At 37.4% G+C, this 19,370-nt stretch overlaps 1 protein-coding gene across 3 annotated transcripts in view; it reads right to left on the reverse strand.

Moving 5' to 3' along the window:
- The window catches only part of SESTD1 (SEC14 and spectrin domain containing 1), a 142,151-nt gene that overhangs the window by 75,088 nt on the left and 47,693 nt on the right, over nucleotides 1-19,370 (reverse strand). For all 3 annotated transcript variants that reach the window (XM_047722310.1, XM_047722309.1, XM_047722311.1), the window contains exon 3: nucleotides 15,352-15,460. In XM_047722310.1, the coding sequence (XP_047578266.1) occupies nucleotides 15,352-15,460 (109 nt within the window). The remainder of the gene's footprint in view (nucleotides 1-15,351; nucleotides 15,461-19,370) is intronic.

Genomic DNA, 19,370 nt, shown 5'->3' on the forward strand with positions numbered 1-19,370 from the left:
GGCAACCCTGCATCCATCAACTCTACAGGTGCCATTTTTCCAACAGCTTTTGCTCGCTTTATGTCTCTGTGTTGTATTTTAGTAATTCCCGTAATATTTCAAACTTCAAATTATTATATTTGTTATGGTGATCTGTGATCTATGCTGTTCCTACTGTAATTGTTTTGGGGTGCCAAAAACCATACCCTTGTAAAATGGAGAATTTACTAAGTGTTGCATGTTCTGTTTCTATCTACAGGTTGTTCCCCTGTCTCTCCCTCTCCTTGGGCCTCCCTAGTCTCTGAGACACAATAATACTGAAATTAGTCTAATTAATTACTCTTCAGTGGCTTCTAACTGTTTAAGTGAAGTGACAAGTCTCATGTCTTTTACTTGAAACAAAAGCTAAATATGATTAAGCTTAGTGAGGAAGGCATGAGCTATAGACTAAAAATAACACAGGCTAAATAAAAGCTAGGTCTCCTGCACCTGTCAGCTAAGTTGTAAATACAAAAAATATTTATGGAAGGAAATTAAAAGTGCTACTCCTGTGAACAAATGAATAATAAGAAAGCAAAACATTCTTGTTACTGATATGGAGAGAGTTTGAGTGGTCTGGATAGAAAACCAAACCAGCCACAACATTCCCTTAAGTCAAAGCCTAATCCAGGGCAAACCCCTAATTTTCTTCAATTCTAGGAAGGCTGAGAGAGGTGAGGAAGCTGCTGAGAAAGTCTGAAGCTAGCAGAGGTTGGTTCATGAGGTTTAATCACAGAAGCCATCGCTGTAATGTAAAAGTACAAGGTAAAGTTGCAAGTGCTGATATAGAAGCTGCAGGAAGTTCTCCACCAAAACATCTAGCTAGGATCATTAATGGAAGTGGCTACACTCTACAAAAGATTTTCAATGTAGACAAATAGCCTTCTACTGGAAAAAGATGCCATCTAGCACTTGTACAGCTAGAGAGGAGAAGTCAATGTGGCTTCAAAGGACAGGGGCACCTGGGTAGCATAGTCAGGTAAGCGTCTGACTCTTGGCTTTGGCTCAGTTTGTGAACTCAAGGTCCTGAGACTGAGCCTCATGTCTGGCTCCATAATCAGCACAGAATCTGCTCAAGACTCTTTCCCTCTCCCTCTGCCCCCAACCACCCTAGGGCATGCTCTCTCATGTGCACTCTCTCTCTCTAAAATAATTAAATAAATCTTTAAAAAAAAAAAAGTCAAAGGACAGACTGACTCTTTCAGAGGCTAATGCAGCTGGTGACTAAATTGAACCCAATGCTCATTTACCATTCTGTCAATCCTAGGGCACCTGGGTGGCTCAGTTAATCAATTAGTTAGACTTGATATCAGCTCAAGTCTTGATCTCAGGGTCGTGAGTTCAAGCCCCACTGGGCATAAAGATTACTTAAAAAAAAATTAAAAAATAAAAAGGAATTATGCCAGGGTGCCTGGGTGGCTCAATGTGTTAAGCCTCTGCCTTCAGCTCAGGTCATGATCTCAGGATCCTGGGATCAAACCCCGCATTGGGCTCTCTGTTCAGCAGGGGGTCTGCTCCCCACCCACAACCTGCCTCTGACTACTTGTGTTCTCTGTTAAAAAATTATAAATAAAGTCTTCAAAAAAAAAAAAAAGGAATTATGCTAAATCTACAATGCCTGTGCTCTATAAATGAAACAAACTCTGGATGAAAATACATCCGTTTATAACACGGTTTACTGAAAGGGTTTAAGCTCACTGTAGAAACCTACCGCTCAGGAAAATACCTTTTAAAGTATTACTGTTCGTTGACAATCCTTCTGATCACCGAAGAGCTCTGATGGAGATGTATAATGAGATTAATGCTATTTTCATGCTTGCTAACATGACATCCATTCTCCAGCCTATGGACCAAGGAGTAACTCTGACTTTCAAGTCTTATTATTTGAGAATATTTCATTAATCCATAGCTGCCAGAGAGAGTGATTCCTTTAATGGATCTGGGCAAAGTAAACTGAAAGCCTTCTGGAAAAGATTCACCGTTCTAGATCCTATTAAAGAACATTCATTGATTGATGGGAAGAGGTTAAAATATCAACATTAACAAAAGTTTAGAAGAAGTTGATTCCAACCCTCATGAATGACTTAGGGATTCAAGACTTCAGTGGAGGACGTAAATGCAAATAATGCTTTTCTGTCATATTCATTCACTGCAGTGGTCTAGACTTGAACCTGCAATTATCTCTAAGATTTGCCTGTATACACTGAATATACTGTTGAAAGAAAATGTTAAGACAAAAATGTTTTCAATATTTCTTTTATAATACTGTATTATTTCATTTGTTAATTATCAACTGTGATAGATCTAGATTAAATGTGACTAAATACTGACACTTATCAATAGGTACTGCACTGTGATTACAGCAGAGGTGGCTGTAGGGCAGTAATTAGGAACACAGGCTAGCAGCCAAACTGCCAGGTTCAAATACCCCTTTTACCCCTGATTTACCACATGCTCTTGGTCAAGATACCTAAAATTGCCCACTCTTTCTATGTCTCAGATCCCTCATACACAAGACAGGGATAATGATGACTATATTCATCATAAGTTTGTTATGAGAATTAAATGACTTAATGTTATCTGTTATTTCCTTAAATATAAGATATTCTTTTCACATATGCCTCCCAATCATCCATAAGTAAATCCTCAGGTCCATTTGAATTTAAAGTCCTAAAAAGGAAAGCAAGACCATCCTAGAAAATCTTTTTATCCATCAAAATAGTTTCTACTGAGCCACCAACTTCAGTATGCTTATTTGATTTTCCAACAAAATGTAAGATGTGCTGAGAATGGTCAGTTACTAGGTCCAGTCAGCCCACACTTGAGAAACCGAACTAGTAAAATAAAATAAAAAGTACCCATAAGCCATACTGACCACTGACTAAGAATGAGGTACTACACTGACTTATGAAAAATATGAATTATAAGACAGAGTTTCTCCCCTCAAGGAGCTCAGAATCCCTTAGTGTCTACTCTATATTGACATTACATTATTTAATGTTACTAGGGAAACAATATATGCTTTTGAAATTTAAAAAAAAGACAAATAATAAATGTAAAAATAAAATAAAAATTTGGGCATCTGAGTGGCTCAATCAGTTAAGCATCTGCCTTTGGCTCAGGTCATGATCCCAGGGTCCTGGGATTGTACCCCACATTGGGTTCCCTGCTCAGCAGGGAGCCTGCTTCTCCCTCTCCCTCTGCCTCTTCTCATGTTCTCTCTCTTGCTACCTCAAATTAATAAAATCTTTACAAATAAATAAATAAATACCTAAGAATCATCATTAAACATATCATGGCTTAACTCCTAAAGAATCAGAAGCAGCAAGGACTATAAGTGTGGATAACAGCAGAATCTGGAAGAGATCTACATAAAGAAGCTAATAAAATTTAATGTCAAAGGAGGATGTATTAAAGAGCATAAAGAATATAGAACATAAAGAATATGATCAAAGGCACCAAATACTAATTTGATAAAGTTTCTTAATTTCTCTGCCCTTTTTCATCTATGAAACAGAAATAATAATACTATCTTATTATTTTGAAAACTGAGTTAATACAATACTTAAAACTAAGTGCTTTGCATCATAAGTGTTTAAGAAATATATATATATATATTTTTAAAGATTTTATTTATTTATTTGACAGAGAGAAATCACAAGTAGGCAGAGAGGCAGGCAGAGAGAGAGGAGGAAGCAGGCTCCCTGCCGAGCAGAAAGCCCGATGCGGGGCTTGAACCCAGGACCTGGGATCATGACCTGAGCCAAAGGCAGCGGCTTAACCCACTGAGCCACCCAGGCGCCCCGTGTTTAAGAAATATTAACTGAAAAGATGAGTCAAATCATATAAGGTCTTGGCACAGCATTTAAGAAGGCTGAAAGACTGCTTTTGAGAGCAAAGACCTAGTCTTTCCTGCCTTCACAATGCAAGGCATACAAAATAAGTGGCTACTGAACTGAATTCACTGTGCAGTAAGAAAAAGAGGAGGTCAGAGAAAACTGGGAAGGATGAAACTATCGCATCAGTGAAATTAATCCTGTTTTTGTGCACAAAGTGGAAAGAGAATAGGGACAGAGAAGTTAGTTTGGTTACTGTACTAGTCTAGCTTGACAACTCCCCCATCCCTTGATGTGAACTGAAGCATATATGAAAAGGAAAGAGAAAGTAGAGAAAAATAAAAACTACATGACAAAGCAAATACTGGCTTAGTAGTCTAGTATTGGACTAGCTTTGAAATTGCGCATTATAAATTTTCTATACATATGTGTTGTATGAAGTGAGATGATTATTAAAAACAACAACAACACTCATCAAGAGAATAAAGAATGCTCAGGAGAGCCAGGGTGGCTCAGTCAGTTAAATGCCCTACTCTTGATTTCAGTACAGGTCAAGATCTCAGGGTCAGAGATCTTGAGATTGAGACCTGTGTCAGATTCTATGCTGCATGTGGAGTCTTCTGAAGATTCTCTCTCCCTCGACCCCTCCCCATCCCATGCTTGCTTGCTCTCCCTCTATAAAAAATTTTAAAAATCTAAAAAGTAAAACAAAACAAAAAGCATGTTCATAAAAGTAAATTTCTTGAGGAGGAAAAAGGAAGGTGCTGTGGCTCAAACTTCCTTGGTCCTACAAGTCTCATTAAAAAAAAAAAAAAAAAAAATTTAAAAAAAAAAAAAAAAAAAAGAGGAAAGCCTTCCCAGTCATACTCTTACAGACTATACTGAAACTTCCAATGTCTAAGAAGACAAATCAATGATCAATTAAGGGTGTTAGATTCATATTCAAACTATCTTCTAATTGCTCCGCAGAGTCCTATACACTCCAAGAAGGCTCCTTAAAAGTGTGAGAGGGGGCACAGCAGTGAAAGTGGAGTTTGAGAAGGGAAGATGATAATGAGCAGAAATGTCTATGGCCCTCCATTTCTATATGTTTTATAAATTTGGCTTCTGTGTCAGATTTTCACTGAAGAAAAATGTCCATAGGTAGATTTTTTTTTTTAATTCTGAACATACAGAATATATACCTTACAGAATACTAGTAGCTACACAGTCCAGAAGGGAATGGCATGATATATTTCAAGTGCTCAAAGAAAACAAAATAAGACAAACAAACAAACAAAAACCTTCAACCTAGAATACCCTACCTAGCAAGATCATCACTTAGAATTGAAAGATAAAGAGGTTCCCGAACAGGAGTTTAAAGGAGTTCATCACCACCAAAACAGTCCTATGAGAAATGTGAGAAAGGGCATTCTTTAGTGATAAACAAGAGAACATAACTAGAAGAAAATTATGAGAAAAGTTCACAGGTAAAAGTAAACATAAATTAATTACTTATAGGGACGCCTGGGTGGCTCAGTTGGTTAAGCAGCTGCCTTCGGCTCAGGTCATGATCCCAGCGTCCTGGGATTGAGTCCCACATCGGGCTCCTTGCTCATCAGGGAGCCTGCTTCTCCCTCTGCCTCTGCCTGCCATTCTGTCTGCCTGTGCTTGCTCTCTCTCCCTCTCTCTCTCTGACAAATAAATAAATAAAATCTTTAAAAAAAAATTAATTACTTATAAAGCCAATATCAAGGTTAAAGCACAAAAGGAGTAAAGTCAATTATATCCAAAAAATTCCAAGGGATACACAAAATAAAAAGATAAAAAATATGACAACATATACATAAAATGGAGGGGTAGTAAAAATTTAGTGATTTTTTTTTTAAGATTTTATTTATTTGACTGAGAGAGACAAAGCGAGAAAGGGAACACAAGCAGGGGAAGCAAGAGAGGGAGAAGCAGGCTTCCCACTGAGCAGGGAGCCCGATGGAGGGCTCGATCCCAGAACCCTGGGATCATGACCTGAGGCAAGGCAGACGCTTAACAACTGAGCCATCCAGGTGCCCTAAATGTAGTGCTTTTAGAATGTGTTCCAACTTAAGCAACTATTGACATAGCCTGCTATACATATAGGATATTACATATAAATCTAACAATAACCACAAATCAAAAACCTATAATAGATACACAAAAAAATAAAGAGAAATGCTCCAATCAAAAGACATGAGGTGACTGAATGGATTTAAAAAAAAAAAAAAAAGAGTGGCTACAAAAGACTCATTTCTAACCAAGAAACACACAGATGGAAAGTGAAGGGATGGAAAAAGATACTCTAGGCAGAAGGAAGCAAAAAAGAAAAAATGTTGGGCTAGCAATACTTATATCAGACAAAACAGACTTTAAAAGGAAGACTGTAGCAAAAGACAAACACTGGGCATTACATAGTGATAAAAGGATCCACCCAACAAGAAAATGTAACAATTGTAAATAATAGGCATACAACATAAAAGCACCTAAGTACATATAACAAATTTTAATAGACATAAAAGGAAAAACTTTATCAGCCCACTTACATCAGTGGATAGATCAGCTGAACAGAATTATTAACAAGGAAACAATGGCTTTGAATGACACATTAGGCTAGATGGACCTAAAAAATACAAAAAGTAAATACAGAACAACCCAACCAAAAAGAGCAGAATAAATATATCTTCAAATGCACATGGAAGATTCCAGGATAGATAACATGTTAGGTCACAACATAAGTCTCAGTAAATTTAAGGGACACCTGGGTGGCTCAGTTGGTTAAGCAGCTGCCTTCGGCTCAGGTCATGATCCCAGCGTCCTGGAATCGAGTCCCGCATCGGGCTCCTTGCTCTGCAGGGAGCCTGCTTCTCCCTCTGCCACTCTGTCTGCCTGTACTCACTCCCTCTCTCTCTCTGACAAATAAATAAATAAAATCTTAAAAAAAAGTCTCAGTAAATTTAAGAAGACTGACATCATATAAAGCATCTTTTCCTATCACAACACTATGAAACTAGAAATCAATTACAAGAAAAAGAACTAGAAAAAACACAAACAAAATGGATGACAAACATGCCACTAAACAACCAACAGGTCAATGAAGAAACCAGAAAAAATAAAAAAAAAAAAAAATACATGTATACAAAACCAAAACAAAGAGTATAAAATCTTTGGGATGCAGCAAAAGCAATTCTGCAACATAAGTTTTTTTTTTTTTTAAGATTTTTTATTTATTTATTTGACAGAGAGAGATCACAAGTAGATGGAGAGGCAGGCAGAGAGAGAGAGAGAGGGAAGCAGGATCTCTGCCGAGCAGAGAACCCGATGCGGGACTCGATCCCAGGACCCTGAGATCATGACCTGAGCGGAAGGCAGCGGCTTAACCCACTGAGCCACCCAGGCGCCCTGCAACGTAAGTTTTTAATGATACAAACCTACCTCAAGAAACATGAAAAATCTCAAATAAACAATCTAATCTTACACCAAAAGGAACTAGAAAAAGAACAAAAAACAAAACCCAATGTCAGAAGGAAGGAAATGATAAAGATGAGGGTGGAGATAAATAAAATAGAGACTATAAAAAAATTAGAAAAGTTCAAAGAAATGAAGAGTTGATTCTTTAAAAAGATAAAACTGATAAACCTCTAGCTGAACTAATCAACAAAAAACAGAATTCAAATAAAGTCAGAAAGGATGAAGGACACTGACACCACAGAAATATAAAGAATTAGGAGATAATGCTATAAAAAATAGGCCAACAAATTAAACAACCTGGATGAAATGAATCAACTCCTAGAAACACAATCTTCTAAAAGTGAATCAGGAAGAAATAGAAAATTTGGACCGACTGATTTCTAGTAACAAAACTGAATTGGTAATCAAAAATCTCCCAAACAAAAGTCCAGGACAAGATGGCTTTTCAGGTAAATTCTACCAAATATTTAAAGAATTAATACCTATTCTTATTCTAGAATAGAATAAGAATAATTACTTATTCTAAAAAGTAGAAGAGGAAGGAAAACTTCCAAATTCATTCTATAAGGCCGACATTATCCTGATACCAAAACCAGACAAAGATAACACAGAAAAAGAAAAATACAGGCCATATGCCTAAAGAACATGAATGCAAAAATCCTCAACAAAAGGTAAGCAAAGCACATTTTTTAAAGGGATCATTCACCGTGACCAAGTAAGATTTATTCCAAGGTTGGAAAGATGGTTTGATATTTGCAAATCAATCAATATGATGCCATGACATTAACAAGAGAAAGGATAAAAACTGCATGATTATGTCAATGGATGCAGGAAACCATCTAACAAAACACAACATCTGTTCATGATAAACATATCAACAAAGTGAGTTTAGAGGGAACATACCTCAACACAATAAAGGCCATATAAGAAAAACCCACAGCTAACATCATACCCAATGTTGAAAATGGAAAGCATTTCCTTTAAGATCAGGAACAAGACAAGAAGGTCCACTCTCACCACTTTTATTCAACATAGTACTGGAAGTCCTAGCCACCTGTCATTATCTGAAGATGACATACACAGAAAACTCTAAAGATGCCATCAAAAAACTATTTAAAGTAATAAATGAAATCAGTAAAGTTGTAAGATACAAAATTAAAGAAATCTGTTGCTTTTCTATATTCTAGTAACAACATAGCAGAAAGAGAAATTTAAAAAATCTCGGAGCACCTGGGTGGTTCAGTCAGTTGGACATCTGCCTTGGGCTCAGATCATGGTCCCAGAGTCCCAGGATCAAGCCCCAAGTTGGGCTCCCTGCCCAGTGGGGAGTCTGCTTCTGCCCCTACCCCTACTCCTTCTCCTTCGCTCTTTCTCCCTCTGTACCTCAAATAAACAAATAAATCTTAAAAAAAAAAAAAGAAAGAAAGAAAGAAAGAAAACAATCTCATTTACAATTGCACCAAAAAGAATAAAATACCTAGGAATAAATTTAACGAAGGAGATAAAATCCTATACTCTGAAAACTATGACTGGTGAAAGAAACTGAAGACAACACAAACAAATGGAAAGATATAACATGTTCACAGACTGGAAGAATTAATGTTGTTAAAATGTCCACACTACCCAAAGCAATACTGATTCAATTCAATCCCTATCAAAATTTTTCACAGAACTAGAACAAATAATCCTAAAGTTTATATGAAACCACAAATGCCCTTGAATAGCCAAATCAACTTTAAGAAAGAACAACAAAGGGCGCCTGGGTGGTTCAGTGGTTTGGGCCTCTGCCTTCGGCTCGTGTCCTGGGATCGAGTTCCGCATCGGGCTTTCTGCTCAGCAAGAAGCCTGCTTACCTCTCTCTCTCTGCCTCTCTGCCTACTTGTAATCTCTCTCCCTCTTTCTGTCAAATAAATAAGTAAAATATTAAAAAAAAAAAAAAAAGAACAACAAAGCTGGAGGTATCACAATCCCAGATTTCAAGATATACTACGTTATCAAAACAGTATGGCCTTGCACAGAGACAGACACAAAATTAGCAGCAGAACAGAGCCCAGAACTAAACCCACACTTGTATGGTGAATTAATCTCTTACAAAGGAGGCAAGAATATACATACAATGTGGAAACGAGTCTTTTCAAAAAATGGTTTTGGGAAAACTGGAGAGCTACATGCAAAAGAATGAAACTGGACCACTTTCTTACACCATACACAAAAATAAAGTCAAAATGGATTAAAGACCTAAATGTGAGAAATGAAACCATAAAAATCCAAACAAAACACTGACAGTAATCTCTTGGACATTGGCTTTAACAACATATTTATGCATATGTCTTCTCAGGCCAGGGAAATAAGAGCGAAAATAAACTACCGGGACTACACAAAAATAAAATGCTTTTGCACAGCAAAGGAATCATCAACAAAACAAAAAGGCAACCTAGGAGAAGCTGTTTGCAAGTGACATACACAATAAGGGGCTACTATCCAAAATATATAAAGAACTTCTACAACTCAACACCAAAAGACAGTAATAGGATTTAAAAAATGGGCAGAAGACCTGAAAAGTCATTTTTCCAAAGAAGAGATACAGATGACTAATACACACTTAAAAAGTCGCTCAAGGGGCACCTGGGTGGCTCAGTGGGTTAAAGCCTCTGCCTTCGGCTCAGGTCATAATCCCAGGGTCCTGGGATAGAGCCCCACATCGGGCTCTCTGCTAGGCGGGGAGCCTGCTTCCCTTCCTCTCTCTCTGCCTACTTGTGATCTCTCTCTCTCTCTCTCTGTCAAATAAATAAACAAAATCTTTAAAAAAAAAAAGTCGTTCAATATCACTAATAGGAAAATGCAAATCAAAATCACAAGGAGAAGACACCCCACACCAGTAAGAATAATTAGTATCAAAAAGAGAAGAAATAACAAGTACTGACAAAGATGTAGAGAAAAGAAAACCTTCATGGTCTATTGATAAGAACATAAAATGGTACCATGACTATGGAAAACAGTATGGAGGTTCCTCAAAAAATTAAAAATAGAAATACCATACAGTCCTGTAATTCCACTAAGGGGTATTTACTCAAAGAAAACAAAAATACTAATTCAAAAAGATATATACACTCTTATGTTTATTGTATACACAAGAGCCAAGATATGGAGGTGCCTGGGTGGCTCAGTGGGTTAAAGCCTCTGCCTTCCGCTCAGGTCATGATCCCGGGGGTCCCGGGATCAAGCCCCGCATCAGGCTCTCTGCTCAGCAGGGAGCCTGCTTCCTCTCTCTCTCTCTCTCTCTCTCTGTCTGCCTACTTATGATCTCTGTCTGTCAAATAAATAAATAAATAAATCTTTAAAAAGGGGTGGGGGATACTGAGTGGCTTAGTGGGTTAAGCCTCTGCCTTCTGCTCAGGTCATGATCTCAAGGTCCTGGGATGGAGCCCCACATCCGGCTCTCTGCTCGGTGGGGAGCCTGCTTCCTCCTCTCTCTCTCTCTCTCTCTCTCTCTGTCTACTTGTGTTCTCTGTCAAATAAATAAATAAAATCTTAAAAAAAAAAAAAAAGAGCCAAGATATGGAAACAACCCACTGTTCAGTGATAGATGAATGGATAAAGAAGGTGTGTGTGTGTGCATGTTTGAGTGTGTGTGTTTGTGTGTGTGTACATACACATATATATAATTAAATATTACTTAACCATTAAAAAAAGGATGAAATCTTGCCATTTGCAACAACACAGATTGACAACAATCCATGGACAACATGGAAAGGTTATTATGCTAAGTAAAATAACTCAAAAAAGAATGACAAACATCATATGATTAACTTCTATGTGGAATAAAAAAAAGAGAACAAACAATACAATAACAACAACAAAAAAAACAGACTATTAAATACAGAGAACAAACCAATGTTGCCAGAAAGATGTGGGTGGGGATATGGGCTAAATAAGTGAAGTAGATTAAGAGGTACAAACTTCCAGTTATAAAATAAATGTCATGAGATAAAAAGTACAGCAGAAGGAATATAGTCAATAATATTGTAATAACGTTGTGTAGTGACCACATTTATCATAGCACTGAAAACAGAATTTTCAAATCATTACGTTATAAACCTGCAACTAATATAATGCGGCATGTCAATTACACTTAAAAAATATTAGCAGTTGCAAAATGAGTTATAGGATTCAAATAATAATTTCACCATTTTAAAGAATTACAGAACTAAACATGGCTGTTCTACTCCCCTTCATAATGTATGTTAGGTCATTTCTATGACTTTGTTGTTAAGTCTGGTTGGTTCCTTCAATTTGCATATAATGAACACCTAACTCTTCAAAACATTTTTATTGGCGTTGTGAATATGGAGATAAATAAAACATTGTTCTGCAAATATTTAAGGACCTCACAATCTGCTAACAAACTGTAATTTGACTACAAACTACTATGACACCAAGCAGAAGTAAATATAAAAAACAATCTAAAAGAGTTACCTGAACTTAAACTTAGTATTCAGGTCAGGCTACAAGTATCCTGACCCTCTCTTTTCTTCTAAGCCCCCTAATCAAGGATCTGAAACAAAAGCAAGCTTAGGGGCAATCTGTGTGAAAAAGAATCAGGAAATGCCTCCATTGTCAAATGTGCTGGGTTACCTGTTTAAAATAAATATATATCGGAGAGCCTGGGTGGCTCCGTGGGTTAAAACCTCTGCCTTCGGCTCAGGTCATGATCCCAGGGTCCTAGGATCGAGCCCCGCGTCGGGCTCTCTGCTCAGCAGGGGAGCCTGCTTCTCCCCTCTCTCTCTCTCTACCTGCCTCTCTGCCTACTTGTGATCTCTTTGTCAAATAAATATTTTTAAAAAATAAAATAAAATAGATATGTATCAAATAAAATATGCATGAAGTATAGATAAGAAGCTGAATAGTTTCATTTTTACAAAACTTTTTAAAATCTAATGTTACCTTCAAAATATTAACGTGTTCATTGCAAAAAGAGACCACTTTGGGGCATGTGCTGTAAAGGAAGGGACCAGACAAGCATCACTGCTGGACCTGTCCTGAGACAGTCACAGCTTGGGAGGGGTCAAACTTTAACAGCAGAAGACTGGGAGACACAGCAGGTCCCACAAATAAAATGAAGACATACTACTAAAATGAACAACTTTCCAGGCTGAGCACAGTCTAACAGGGTAAACTTAAAAACAGTTCCGGGGTGGAAAGAGAGATGGATAAATGAATACATATGTGATCAAGTCCAATTTTGGTTGGAAATTTCTAAGTGAGGGGCATAATAGTGTTTACTATACAATCCATTAACCTTTTCAGTGCATTTGAAATTTTTCACAATAAAATGCTGGGGCAATTATAATTGAAAAGTAGTTTGGTGGGCACCTGGGTGGCTCATTCAATTAAGTGTTCAACTCTTGATTTCAGCTGATGTCATGATCTGAGTCGTGAGTCGGGCTCTACATTGTGCGTGGGGCCTGTTTGAGATTCTTTCTCTCCCTCTCCCCATCCCTGCTCTAAAAAAATAAATAAAATAAAAAGTAAAGTAAGTGCACTTTTGAGTGGTAGACATTTTGAAGGAGAAAAATCAGTTTTTCAGGTTACACCTAATAAACTGATCTCCAGAGTTGCAAAGAAGAGCTCAAAAACACTCCAGCGCTCTAAGGAAATAGAAAATACTGATATAAAGAGCTACCAAAGTTATTGGAGGCTACTGCAAGAAAACAGAAGGTTAACAATTCAAATTAACAAATATTTGAGGGCCAAAACCTTGCAAAACAATTTTTAAAAATAAAGTATCCAGGTATCTATTCTGCCTTGCTAAAATAAGTTCTTTCATCTTGCTTCAATTCATATCTTCTCTATTAACTGGCAGGTATGTGTAGATATGCAGAAACTGATTCATAATTTACACTGGAATAGCATTATATGTATATTTATCTAAAAAAAAGAGAAATTTCAATAGCGTACGCTATTTTGCCCTCCATTGTACTTGCTGCTCATATACCCAGAATGAAGAGACAAAAGAGGTGAGTGAAACTATTGGTCCCTTAGCCTGCCTCAGTCACCCAGTGCCCCTTATAATAGGAGCAACCTGCTGGGCTGAGTGTGAGTCTCAAATATACAAGCATGCATTTTCTTTTTTTTTTTTTTTTTAAGATTTTATTCATTTATTTGAGAGAGAGAGAGAGAGCATGAGTGAGGGGAGGGGTAGAGGGAAAAGTAGATTCCCTGCTGAGCAGAGCCCAGGACCCTGGGATCATGACCTAAGCCAAAGGGAGACTTAACCAACTGAGCCACCCAGGCACCCCGTAAGCATGCACTTTTTTATTACAAACTTAATCACAAGCTGAATGTGTCTTCTGGAACGTAACCTCAGTGACACATTTCTCCAGTGTCCATGCTAGGAAAACTAGCATGTTCATGAAAAAACAGTTTGTAAGTCTCTAATCTCTAATCCTTACTTAGGCATTTTTCATGGGTAATTTTGACTATCAGTAATTTGTATAGTACATTCCAACTTCAGAACCTAACCTCAGGGGCGCCTGGGTGGCTCAGTGGGTTAAAGCCTCTGCCTTCGGCTCAGGTCATGATCCCAGGGTCCTGGGATCGAGCCCCACATCGGGCTCTCTGCTCCGCGGGGGGCCTGCTTCCTCCTCTCTCTCTCTCTGCCTGCCTCTCTGCCTGCTTGTGATCTCTGTCTGTCAAATAAATAAATAAAAAATCTTAAAAAAAAAAAAAAAAAAGAACCTAACCTCACCTCACCTAAGATTCAACTATACTAAATTCTATTCATGTGAAATATTAAGAGCTCTGGATTGGTGTCAGCAATGATAGATTCTAGTCCCAGCTCTACTACTAATTAGCTGTGTAATCCTGGGCAAGTAACTCTAACCTGAGTCTCAATTCCCTCGTCTACATAATAAGACAGTTGGTTCAGATGGCCTCTAAGTTCACTAACCACATGTAACCATCTATGAATCATGCATACTTTTTTAGAATTTGTTAGCTGTACTCAGCTGGTATCATTTACCTAGAAACAGTTTGTTATTTAATGGTGAATAATACAAATCAGCATTCAGCCCAGAGTTACTAAAGGTTATTCAATACTAACACACTGTCAGTTCTGCTAACTTTCCTTTCCAGAAAGTAAAAAAAGAAAATTGAAAATTCTCACTTGAAGACATCTATTTCCCCAATACAGAAAAACCAATCAGCAAGAGAACCATTAAATTACAGGCCAATACTGGAAGCAGGTATGATTAAAGTCAGTGGTTCTAAAATATAGTTTTAACCCTATTCTCGGCAAAGTGGCTTAAAATGAAATAATCTATTATTCCAATAATGCAAATACGGAAGAATACAAAGAACTGTTCTGACTAAAATGTTTAAAATTCATTAGCTGGAGCTTAAGAGCATTATATAAGAGAGTTTTGTTCCTTTTACCACCTCTATATTTTACAAACAAAAAAGTCTGTCCTCATTCTCATTTTTTTTTGTAATATTTTATTTATTTATTTGACAGACAGAGATCACAAGTATGCAGAGAGGCAGGCAGAGAGAGAGAGAGAGAGAGGAAGGGAAGCAGGCTCCCTGCTGAGCAGAGAGCCTGATGCGGGGCTCGATCCCAGGACCCTGGGATCATGACCTGAGCCGAAGGCAGCGGCTTTAACCCACTGAGCCACCTAGGCGCCCCGTGAAATAGCTATTTAAATAAAAGATGCTTTCTACCAAATTCACTTCTCTGTGTTTTCTCAAGCTGCATGGTACATAGATGCTCAGTCTTTGTGTTCCTTAAAAGTTGACAGTGCATACATTTTGGAAATCTGTATCACATTATCCAGTGCCTTAAAAGCATACAATAATTCTTTTATTTGGTGTTGTATCAGAAAAGACTGATTCTAGTGTTTTTAATTATAATTTCACTAGTAAAAGCAGGTGACATAGCAACATACACCTTAATAACAGAAAACATTAGTAAGTGAACGACAACATATCAAGATTTTTTAAAAAACACCTGTAGAGTCACCTTGGAATGCTGAGTAGGTAGTCTAAGGTAACACTCAGCTCGTCCATATTTGTCTGTTCCAGGCATAATGGAATTGTCAGAATGAGGCCACTCCGTCTGTCCTTTCCTCCTATTAGGAAAAAAAAAAGACATAAATACAACATGTAATAGATATTAAAGCACTAAATAAATATGTTTGGGTCCAATGCTACTAAAACAAATAGTATTTAAGATATAAGTAAATAGAACTATCTAATAGCTGCTTATTTTATACATTGTAAATGTTTATAGTAGTATAGAAAAATTATACCAAATTTAGAAAGAATAAGAGAAAAAAATTCATCCATGAAAACTTCACTTAAACACAGCAATTATCATTCTGTTTAATTTTCTTCATTCAGGCTGCTTCTTAATGTAATCAATTCATCGAGCTCCTACTGCACACCTAACACTATAAGCATTTACAAGTAAAGTAAATTTCCAATCAACCCAGGAAGAAAGGCTTTACATCATAAGCAATAACAGTATGAAATATAAGTTTATCTGCTAGACTGTGTTATATAATACATATAAAGTATTATAAAAAAGGAGAAAATGAGAAAATGATAAGAGCTGTGATAAAGGTGAAAAGCTTCGTAGAAAAGTTAAGACTTAAGAAAAATGGGCAGAATTTATAAACCAAGTTAAGAGTATTAGAATAGGGCGCCTGGGTGGCTCAGTGGGTTAAGCCGCTGCCTTCGGCTCAGGTCATGATCTCAGGGTCCTGGGATCGAGGCCCGCGTCGGGCTCTCTGCTCAGCAGGGAGCCTGCTTCCCTCTCTCTCTCTCTCTGCCTGCCTCTCCGTCTACTTGTGATCTCTCTCTGTCAAATAAATAAATAAAATCTTTAAAAAAAAAAAAAAAAAGAGTATTAGAATATTCTGTGATGAGGAATGATCTGAGTGAACTCACAGAGGTCAGACAGGACTTCTGCATTCATGAGGCAAGAAAGTAAGTTCTGCCCAGCTGTGAAGAGCACATGGGACCTGGCTGTGGAAGCCTGAAAGCCAGGCAGTGGAACATACTTGCATTTTGTGGGTGCTCAAGCCCTCTCCAATCTTCCATAGCCATTAAAATCTAACTAATACTTTTATACGCGCATATCTTCTGTGAAAATTCCCCATGTGACTAGTTTTGACACTGATGTCCATTCTCTGACCCAACTGACATTTCTGGCAATTTCAGAAGCTTAAAAAACAGTAAATACTAAAGGTAAAAATTTTATATGATCTCTAGAAATCTATCACTAAAAACTGAAAGCTGTGAAGTGAAAAAAACAAATCCTTTGAGTGACATGAGGGCAATTCATGATGGACCAACCACAAATAATCTTCTTTTTATTAGGCTAACCTTATAAATTAATGACATTCAACCAGTCTGTTTAAGATGAATAAATGTAATTTTAAATGGTTCAACTTAATAGATAATCAATAGTGACTTCAACTACGTATGGTTTTGGTTCAAGTTTTGTTTTGTTTTTTGTTTTTTTAAATGGATTGCACCCATGGTTTTCAAGCTGAATCCCTGAAATGATTTTGGTTTGAAAAGTTTTTCTCTATTATTAAAAAAGGCAAAAATTATTGGTTGATATAATTAATAGTCAATAGAGAAAGTCAAGAAGTATGGGCTAAGGGAAATTTCATTTGCTAGTCAAAAATTGCTAAGCTTTACGCCTGCATTAAACTAAATGTGCAAAAAAGGTTCATATCTTTACTGCAGCATCCTGACCCACTGTGCATTTGTCTTCAGAGGACAGTTCTAACATACAGAACTACATTTAACCTCATGTCCTCAGCCTTCACTAAGGAACAATAAAATAATTACTAGAGTAAAAGAAAAAGCCAAGAGAAAAAAGATCTTCAAGGTAGATATGGCTGGGGTGCTTTGGTGGCTCAGTCAGTTAAGCAACTGACTCTTGGTTTCAGCTCAGGTCATGATCTCAGGATCTTGAGATCTAGCCCCGAGACTGGCTCCATGCTCAGCAGGGAGTCTGCTCAAGGACTCTCTCCCCCCACCCTTGCACATGTGCACACGCACCCACACCCCCTAAATAAATAAATATTTTTTTAAAAAAGTAGATATGGGGGCGCCTGGGTGGCTCAGTGGGTTGAGCCTCTGCCTTCGGCTACCATGGTCTCAAGGTCCTGGGATCAAGCCCTGCACTGGGCTCTCTGCTCAGCGGGGAGCCTGCTTCCCCCTCTCTTTCTGCCAGCCTCGCTGCCTACTTGTGATCTCTGTCCAATAAATAAATAAAATCTTTAAAAAAAAAAAGTAGATATGACAATGGAATACCATGCAGCCATCAAAAGAAATGAAATCTTGCCATTTGCAACGACGTGGATAGAACTAGAGAGTATTATGCTCAGCGAAATAAGTCAATCAGAGAAAGAATTATCATACGATCTTCCTGATATGAGGAAGTTGAGAGGCAACGTGGGGGATTTGGGGATAGGAAAAGAATACATGAAACAAGATGGGATCACGAGGGACACAAACCATAAAAGAGACTCTTAATCTCACAAAACAAACTGAGGGTTGCCAGGGGGAGGGGGGTAGGGAAAGAGTGGTGCGGTTATGGACACTGAGGAAGGGATGTGCTATGGTGAGTGCTGTGAAGTGTGTAAACCTGGCGATTCACAGACCTGTACCCCTGGGGCTAATAATACATTATATGTTAATAAAATTTTTTTTTTAAAAAGTAGATATGTCCAACAGAGTGAAATGCTGCATATAGGTAAGTGTCATAAAGATGAAAATATGTCAATGATAAAGATTACAGAATAATATCTACACAGCAACAGTGTGGGCAAAAAGGCATTTTCTTAAACTGGTGGGAGAAAGAGAAATTGAAATACTCTTAGAGGGTAATCTGACAAAACCTAACATAAATTTAAATGTAAATTCTCTTTAACAGCTCCACTTATATGGGAATCTATACTGCTAAACTTGTACAAAGTGCATGAACGATGAATAAGAATGTTTCCTGTAACACCATTAATATCAGAAAAGAATGGAGAAAACATCAGCATCAACTGGTAAAGAAAGAAGTTGTTCTTTAAAAAAACAAATACAGGGACACCTGGGTGGCTCTGTCAGTAAGCATATGCCTTCAGCTCAGGTCATGATCCCAGGGTACTAGGATTGAGCCCTCCATCTGGCTCCCTGCTCAGCAGGAAGCATGCTTCTCCCTCTCTCACTCCCCCTGCTTTTGTTCCCTCTCTCACTGTGTCTCTCTCTGTCAAATAATAAATAAAATCTTAAGAAAGAAAAAAGAAAATACATTAAATAAGGAAACAAGAATTCTAGTGGAATTCAATATCTTATTTTGTCCTATATAATCTGCACTAGAAAAACATAGCAATTCAAAGAGAGATACAATATACTTTTTAAAAAAGATTGTTGGTAGCATAATGATCAAGATAATTATGATAGGATCTAAAGTAAAAAAGAAATAAAAAGCAAGATAAAAAAAAGTCCAAGTAACTCTAAACAGGCAGACCATATTACCTATTCTAAAGCATACGCAAATTTACTCAATGATCCTTAATTCCAGATAATCAATATACCTGAAGTACCCTGCAACTAATAAAGTATCTTTCAGCTTCTCTCCAATTCTTAGCTGATACACACTTTAGGTTAATAGCCAGAGAAAAATTCAAGCCTGTATAAATCAATTCGAAGAGTAAAAAGTGAAAACCATGTAACTGGTATTTCCTAACATCTCCTACTACACTGAAACTATCTCACAGGAAGATGGAAGACAAAAGCTATGATGCAGGATATCATAAAAACTAATTCTGTATTTCAAAAATAATTATTTAGGTGCTGGTTAGTCAATTATTCTTGGCCCGTATTATTTCATTTTTATATAAAAAGATATGACATCTACCTTGCAGAGGTCATTTTAATCAATTATAGAGTAAATATTGGCCTGCCAAGTACCAACAGTGACAGAGGTGGCTCGCGCACAGCTATCCGCTCTGGTTAAAAGAGGTCTCAGAA

The sequence above is a fragment of the Lutra lutra genome, chromosome 3 (assembly GCF_902655055.1).
Source record: "Lutra lutra chromosome 3, mLutLut1.2, whole genome shotgun sequence".
Classification (NCBI taxonomy): Eukaryota; Metazoa; Chordata; class Mammalia; order Carnivora; family Mustelidae; genus Lutra; species Lutra lutra.